The 8,145-nt window shown below is 47.4% G+C and overlaps 1 protein-coding gene across 3 annotated transcripts; it reads left to right on the top strand.

Annotated features, from left to right (window-relative positions):
• Positions 1–6,423, top strand: HIGD1A (HIG1 hypoxia inducible domain family member 1A). 3 transcript variants are annotated; one of them, XM_084210022.1, is made up of 4 exons: positions 1–42; positions 1,879–1,986; positions 4,395–4,529; positions 5,398–6,422. In XM_084210022.1, the coding sequence occupies exons 2-4, from the start codon at positions 1,884–1,886 to the stop codon at positions 5,445–5,447; spliced, it is 288 nt and encodes a 95-aa protein (XP_084066148.1). In that variant the 5' UTR covers positions 1–42; positions 1,879–1,883; the 3' UTR covers positions 5,448–6,422. The 3 variants fall into 3 exon arrangements, with proteins under 3 accessions (XP_084066148.1, XP_084066150.1, XP_084066149.1); XM_084210024.1 differs by lacking the exon at positions 1–42 and adding an exon at positions 212–232 and having other exon boundaries at positions 5,398–6,423; XM_084210023.1 differs by lacking the exon at positions 1–42 and adding an exon at positions 1,367–1,548 and having other exon boundaries at positions 5,398–6,423.
• Positions 6,424–8,145: the final 1,722 nt, after the last annotated feature.

Raw genomic sequence — 8,145 nt, 5'->3', positions numbered from 1 at the left:
GGGCCGGGCGCGGCAGACGCCGGCCGGTTTCGGATCAGCGCGGTGAGAGCCGGGTTCGGGGCGGGCGGGACCCGCGGTACCGCCGGGGACACAGCCCGAGCTCTGCAGGGCCGTGCGGGTCCCTGGGGCTGGAGCGAGGAAGGGCTCCCATGTGGGGGGAAGGTGACTGGGGCAGGAGTGGAGCAGAGGCCCCGTGTGGAGACGTGGGGCAGAAGGCCGGAGTGCGGTGAAGGTGCCTGGGGCCGCAGTGGGGAAGAGTGCCCATGTGGGTTGCGGGGGCCTGGGGCTGGAGTGGGGAAGGATCCCCACGTGGAGCTGGGCAGGCGGAAGACAGCCTGGGGGTACCCAGGGCCTCCCCCTTGCCGGGAGGGATGCTGGGACCTGTCACCTTCCCGCCCGTGGTCCTCCCTCGGTGTCCCTCCCCCTCGGGTGACACTTGTCACACAGGTGCCCTGACCTCCCTGTTCGATCTCGGCAAGGTCAGGGCAGCCAGGCTGTGTGTTTCACCCAGTTTCTTCTGCCCCGTGCCCCCATCTTGGTCTGAGCTGAAGGTCACAGAAACTTCCCGTGGTGGATGAATTGTTTCACTTTTAATATAATTTTCTTGTGTAAATCTCACATCTGGCTGTCTCCTCCTCTGCTGAGTGATGGAGAGCTCTTGTTACCTTCTCTGAATGAGTCATGATAAAATTATAGTTTTCATTCAGCGAATAAGAGTGGTTATAGCACGGGCCAAATCCTAGAGAGATAAAGAGACCAAATCCTTTTGCCTTGCAGAGGAAATGATTTGAGAATCACTCAGTGTGCTCACATGGGTGTGCTCGAAATGCTGCGTAACCAGGGAGCATGGCCACCTTTGAAATGTCTCTTCTGCCTAAGGTTACTGGCACCTGCTTAATGAAATTCCTCTTGGTTTAGTCTGAGAGCTTGGAGCCTTTCTAAGTGCCCCTGAGCTGTGTTTTGCCATTGGTGTCAGTAGAGATTTTTTTAGCAGTAGAGATTTTTCTGGCAGGGCCTTCTGTGGTGTCACTGGCAGAAATTGTCACTAACTGAGTGAGGCTTAGGCCGAGCACTGAGGAGGGAACAGGTCTTGGTGTAATCCTTGCAATTCCCAACACAAAAAGCTGGGAAGTTCTGGAGGATGGTCTCAGTTTGGTGATGATGGTTCTGTGAGTGGAGCCCTTCTCAAGCTGTTGCTGCTTTTTATTTTCCTTGGGGGAAGGTGAGGAATCACCTGTGGATGACTTCTCCTCCTGATGTGACCCTCACGAGTCTGCACCTATTGAGTGCCTCAGGACTTGCTCAGGTCCTTGGTGGTGGCTGTTTTCCATCCCTGTGTCCTCCACCAGGAATTTGGAATTACGTTGCTGTGGGATAGGCTGTGGTGACCGAGGAGCTGCCAGACAGGGCTGACCTTGTGCAGCAGCTCGTGCTTCCCAACCCAACTGCTGTGGCTGCTGCTCTTGGCAGGGAATGAGGGGAGAAAAGTGAACTTTGCTGAGGTCAGAAGTGCCATAAAGGACCAGCCTGCGAAAGCCAAGCAGAGTGGTGAGGCGTGGAATTCCTAAAAGGAAAGGCAGGCAGTGACCAAAGCTTTCTGTGGCTGCTTGTGAGCATGGGGGAGAGGGGGGGTCACTGCCATCTCTGGATAGCAGAAATTTGTTGCTCTCCTACTTTTTTTTGGTGTTGTTTCATTCATACCTCTCCTGGTAAGCACAGTCCTGCTTCTCAAGGCTTCACTCGAATTAAACCATCTGTCCACGGCACCTGTTATTATATCTCAGTAACTGGATATTTGTGATAAGGGATTTTTTTTCCCTAAAGATTCTCTTTATTTGGGGTTTCCAAAACCTGAAGGGAGGTTCTTTGTCTTCCCAGCCACAATGTCACCCAGCCAGGAATCTGTTTACCCTGACTATGAGACAGAGACCAGCCAGACCTCGAAGCTGATAAAAAAGTTTAAGGAGACGCCGTTTGTGCCCATTGGTGAGTTCAAAAATGGAGAAATGTGTTTGCACAATTGATATGGGAAACACCGTTACTGTTCACCTTTTTTCTGTAAACAGGAAATTACTTAGAAATTACCTCCCCATAATAGTTGTCCTAAAAGAAAGAGGGAAATTAATGAGGTCTCTTACCTTAAATAAAAAAATCAGAACCTACAAGTATAAGAAAAAAGCCCAAACCAACAAACCCTGAAAGGCTTTTTAGGTGAGGCTAGAAAACATGTGAAGGTGATGCTGTCAAGTGGTTAAGGAGTGTGTCATGCAGCTGTTCTGGAGCACAGTTCCTGGGAATTATGTGACCACTACAAAGTGACTTAAAAGCTGTAAAAATACAAACTAGAAAGATTTAAATTACAGCCTGTCTGGTAAATGTTTCAGGCCTCTGCTGCCATTGCTTGGTTTAAAATACTTTTTTTTAGTAACTTTTATGTTACTCCAGCTTGAGGAAGTTGTTCAGTTCTCAGCCTCTCTGTTGAGGCTCCCAAAATGCTTCTGAGGAGAGCAGGGAGACACGTTTTGATTTCCAGCCACCTTAAATGGAGAGCAGCGGGGTCACTCGGGTTGAACTGTTCCAAGCGTTTGCCAGCACATTTCCGTCACGGCTTCCGTGCTCACTGCACTTTGTCTCCACCTTGCTGGGCTGTACCATGAACTCCAGGAGTTCCAGTTCCCCGAAGCAGATTGGCAGAACTCACCTTTGACCTGTGTCAGAGCTGAAGGCCCTAAAACTATTAATTGGTATTTAATGAGAGTGAATTAAGTGTTTACAGCTTTCTGGTGGCACTGGTAATGCTCTGGCTCAAGGAAGACAAACTGCCCGTGCTCTGCTCAGTAAAATATACACAGCTCTTAAAACTTGGCATGTACCTATGAACCGTGCAAATAATCCTAAAAATGGAATGAAATAGATGGAATTGGAAAAGGTCATGCATTTCTCTGTCTATTCTGTGAAGGGATCAGTGTTGGAGCAAAGCTGGGGCTGGTTGCTCTGCTGAAGGACTGTCAGTGAATTCTGGCCCTGGGAAAGAGACCTGGTGGAGCCTCCCTCCTCACAGCTTGGGGACAATAACATTTGACTTGTCCTGTCCTGGTGGCACCTGGCCAAATGTGAGAACACCCAAAATAGCAACTGCAGCAGGCCAGTGCATACATCAGGGAGCATACACACACTGAGAGTCTTGAGCATCAGCTGGGTGAGGGTCTTGGCTGTGAGTGTCTCTGCAGGAAAGGAGGTGCGAGGAGCCCTGGTGCTGCCTGAACAATATCCAGGGAATTCTCACACCTTGAGCTGTAATGCCAAAATCCTTTGGCATTTTGATGCTGATGAAAGTTTCTTGCTCTTCCCTGCTCTGATGCGTGCATTGAATGAGGGGGCACTGGAGTGAAACCAGGGCTAGGATTTATCACTGCACAAAACCAGAGTGGTTAGACCAAAACAAGCTTATTTTAGGATGAGAGAGAATAGCTTCAGGTTGTGCCAGGGGAGGTTTAGACTGGATATTAGGAAAAATTTCTTCAAGGAAAGAGCTGCCCAGAGCCGTGGTAGAATCACCATCCATGCAGGGATTGAAAAACGGTATAGATGTGACACTTGGGGACACGGTTGTGGGGGTCCCACTTGCCAGGGTATTGGTCATTGGTTTCTCTGGGTCTGGACTGAAGGCACTTGAGACAGCAGTTCATGTTCACACTCAGCTGTTTATTATTTCTTATCAGTAAAAGAGTCTCACTGCTGGGAGTTCAGCAGCTTTTCATTAGAAGGCACAAAATGGCCAACAATCTCTTGTTCCAAGGCCTTTTAAGACTGAACTGTCCAATAAAGAACTGACACCTGGATTATTTTCCCTTTTAACCCAATAACTGATCCCACAGAGCCCCAGTGCAGACTCTTCTGCCCAATTACAAAATGCCACCCAAACCCATGGAGAAGGAGGAAGAAGAAGCATGAGGAAGAAACCCAGGATGACACCCTGTGCCCTCCATCTTGCTGCCATCCACAGCACACTAAAAACCCCAAACCCTCAATTTCTCACCCAGTGACACACCCACACTGCTCTCTGTAATCTATTGCACACTTTTGTGGCTTCCAGTCTATCTTGAAGTCTGGGAAACTTTCTCCATGAGTGAGGGTGAGAGTCAGTGCTGCCCTGGGGTCAGGACACCCCAGAGCAGACACAGAAATATTCCCAGTGCTCTGAGTTTCCACACACAGTTTAGTGGTGGCCTTGTGGCCTTGGCAGTTGTGGCAGAATGGTTGGACTCAGTGATCTTAAGGGTGTTTTCCAACCCAAACAGCTCCGTGGTTCACAGGCTGTTTTGTTTAGGTGGGTCCCTTCACTCCTGGTGCCCTGGATCTCCACTCAGAAGGATGCTCTCGTTGCCTTGCAGGGATGGCTGGCTTCACTGCCGTGGTTGCCTACGGGCTGTACAAGCTGAAGCACAGAGGTGACATGAAACTGTCCCTTCACCTGATCCACATGCGTGTGGCAGCCCAGGGCTTCGCCGTGGGAGCCCTGACGTGTGGTACGTATGGAATGGGAGCTGTCCTTGGGAATGCCAAACCATGGAGAGCGTCCTGGATCTCTCCATTGGATAACAGAGCTGGCCTGGTTGGGTGGAAGCATCCAGAATGTTTATTTCAGGATGTTTGTGCTCCTTACTGGAACCTTGCTTACTCAATCAGCCTTGCTGGAGTAATCTGGTTTTATGTATTTAAGTATTTAATTTCAGAGTAGCAGTTTCGATTATGTCTGGATGTGTAATGTGAGGTTCTGCATCTCTGCCTCTTACAGGCCAAAAAAAGAAAACATTCACCTGACATTAAATATGTTGTTGTTTCTGAATTTAATGCATTGGAAGATCTACAGCATGTGTAGACTATGGTATTACATATTTTTATATATATATATTTATATGTATATATTTGTGTATAGATACATGTATTCAATATATATACATATATTGTATGCAATATATATAGATATATTTAATATATATTTATATGCATGTATTTTTTCAGGACTGGACTTGTATCTCTGAATGTACAGGGACACTGTGCCCCTGATCTGTACATCCCAGGTCTCTTCTGTGTGTAAATGTCCATCCCATGACACACTGTTTGTCCATACTGCATTCCCAGCAGGGACATCAGAAAAGCTTGACTTTGACCACAAAATCAACTAGAATTAGCTCAGGATCTGTATTTTCATAAATTGTATCTTTTCATTCCCAGTTTCTCTGTATATGAAGAATTTTGTAGTGTTTATTAAAAAAAAAAATGCAGCTGAGGGGGAAGGGAAATTCTGTCTTGCTGAGAACTGGTCAGATTTTTAAACCCATCATTTCTAATTTAACACAGTTCTTTATTTGTGCTTTTTTTCCTATCCTGCAGGGGTGCTGTATTCCATGTTCAGGGAGTATGTGGTGAAGCCCAAGGAATAGTGGGAAGCTGTCTGAAATCCCTGTCCTGGTGGTGGCCTGTGTACTGCAGCTCCAAAGCCCCTATTGAGGGGTTCTTGAAGAAAACAAATAATACATGGCATTAGAGAATTGTTCTTTTTTGTGTATGGTACACTGTGCTGAACCTGGCAGCCTCAGAATGTGACCTGTGGCTATTGGGATCTGGGTCTCTCTGATTGATGCCACCACATCCCAGTTTTTAAGGGATATCGTGGAGTGCAATCCCTCTTATCTTCCCCTTCAGCTCAGTCCTAAAACTTCCTAAATCAGGAGAAACTGATTTCTTCTGCTGTTGTTGCTCAAAACCATCATGTCTGAACTGACTTCTGTCAGGGAATGTCAGGAACGCCTTGCTGTCATTTTCTATCCTCTGCCTCCAACTTTGTAATTTAGAAGCTTCCTGTAGCACTAAATGACTTCTAAAATATTGAGAGCTATATAAACATCTATATTTTTTATTTAAAGCATAGAAATAAGTATGTCGCAGCTATTTAAATGTTATATTTATTCATTGTTAACGAAGACACAGGCTCCCTATTTTTGCTATATCAGACCCTTGGATTATGATATTTTGTAACTTTATTTAGGGTGTTCTTCTGAGTAACATCTAAATGTAACATTTAAAATACACATTGTGAAAACTAAACTTTAATTTGGTGGTTTAATGCTTTAAATGTACGATCTAGCTGATTTCTGCAGTACCGTTCCCCAGAGAAAATTTTAAAACATTTATATCTGGAAAAGCCCCCCATCACCTTTAAGGTATTAAAATCCTTGTCTGTGAGTTATTTTACACTCAAACTCCTTGTACTTCCAACAGCAGTCACGAAAATAAAACCCAATTTCTAAAAAAGCACATATTTTCCTGTCAGCTGACATTCCATGGTGACAGTCTCAGATGTTACCTGTACAAGGTACAAACTGCACCTCCCTCTCTGTGACCTGTTGTACAGAGCAGGGGGGGATTAAACACGAATAAAAGCGAGCAGTGGAGGTAATAATTGTTCGCCTATGGATTTGTTGGCGGGGGGCTCCCATCCCCAACAGAGGGATGGCGTGAGCAGAATAAAAATCCCCTGAAGAGGGAAAGGGAATTCCCAGCTTGGTGCTCTCCTTGACTCCCACCTGCTCTCACCCTACTGCCCTTTGCTACTCCCACACAGATGGGGAGAGGCGCCGGTGCCTTTTCCTGTTCATACCGCCGCGAAGGGGACAGAAGGAGCCGAGGGGCCGGGATCGGTGCGGGAATGGCGGCGGGGAGCGGGGTGTGAGGGGGAGCCTTCAGCGGGAATGGCGGCGGGGAGCGGGGTGTGAGGGGGAGCCATCATGGCGGCGGCGCTGAGGGGAAGGGCGCGCGCGCGCTCCCGTTGCCATGGGCACCGCATCGGGCCCGCAGCGGGAGCCGGGGCCGCTTCTCCGCTCCCGCCGCTGCCCAGCAGGAACCGGGGACAGCCGGGGACACCCTCCCGCTGCCCCCTCCCCGTGCCCTCGGGAACGCGGCTCGGGTAGGCCGGGGGAGGTGAGGGAAGCGCGGGCAGGAGTTCCCGCCATGGGGGAACAGCGCGGCGCTGCCGGGACCTAGCAGGTCCTGGCAGGTCACAGGGGTGGTGACAATTACAGCTCCACGTTTGCAATTAAAATATATCAACGTAAACACCAGAAATTCTGCCTCAAAACGGGCGAGAAATTCTTTCTGCAGAGCGCTGGAAAGGTCTGGCCAGGGAGGGCGTGGAGTCTCCTTCTCTGGGGACATCCCAAAGCCACCTGGGTGAGTTCCTGTGTCACCTGCTCCAGGTGACCCCGCCTTGGAGCCCTTCTGGCTGGAGCCAGGGATGGCGTGGAGGAGATATTCGGGAATATTTCATCACTGGAAATGTTGAACCTTGTGAAAAATGCGTATTTTATGATTGGTTTTTCGCAGCTATTAAAATGAATATTATATGTGTTGTGTTAGAAAGTTATGCTGTGTTAATTTTTTTAGTAGTGTGTTAAATATAGTTTTAGGTTATAACATAATGTTAAAATAGAAACTATGCTATGTAAGGTACTTTTTAAAGAAAGGACTCACAGGGAGATAGCAGCCACAGGACACCTAAATCTTTCAGAGAAAAAGAATTTATTGCCCCACTATCAGGAGAAGGAACTTCTTCCTGCCTTGCTCAGCCATGGAAACGCAGTTAGGCTTAAGAGGAAGAAGCTGACACTGCCCAGCCAGAATCCTGTGTTTGAATGGAACTTATGCATCATGTATGAGGTGTATGAATACAGAACAGGCTGTTGCTTTTAAGGGTTAATCCTTTGTTAACCTGTGTCCTTTTTCAGGCTTATGTTGCCCAGAAAAAGGTACCCAGACTCCCCATAACTCTTTGTTTCTATTGTCTCATATCGTCCTAATCCAAATTGTCCAAATTATTATTACTCTAATTATATTACTATTTTTATAACCATTTTATTACTATTAAACTTTTAAAGTTTTAAAAAACAAGTGATTGGCGTTTTCCACAAACCTTTCAGTGCTTCATCCCTGGAAGTGCTCAAATCCCACATGGATGTGGCACTTGGGGACAAGGTTTGGTGGCAGTGCTGGGTTCATGGTTGGGCTCAAGGATCTGAGAGGGCTTTCCCATTGTAGCATTGTAGGGTTGGAGGTCCACCTTGAGTACCATGCACATTTCTGGCC

This window comes from Fringilla coelebs (assembly GCF_963513975.1).
Source record: "Fringilla coelebs genome assembly, chromosome: 1".
Lineage (NCBI taxonomy): Eukaryota > Metazoa > Chordata > Aves > Passeriformes > Fringillidae > Fringilla > Fringilla coelebs.
The sequence above is the reverse complement of the archived record's forward strand: the minus strand, read 5'-3'. Positions and strand labels throughout refer to the sequence as shown.

What these genes read in the sequence shown, in the direction of transcription:
- HIGD1A (XM_084210024.1), top strand. Translation starts at nt 1,884, where the DNA reads ATGTCACCCAGCCAGGAATCTGTTTACCCTGACTATGAGACAGAGACC. An exon ending in GACGCCGTTTGTGCCCATTG is followed by an intron (nt 1,987 to 4,394) that starts GTGAGTTCAAAA and finishes GTTGCCTTGCAG; the next exon opens with GGATGGCTGGCTTCACTGCC. An exon ending in CGTGGGAGCCCTGACGTGTG is followed by an intron (nt 4,530 to 5,397) that starts GTACGTATGGAA and finishes CCTATCCTGCAG; the next exon opens with GGGTGCTGTATTCCATGTTC.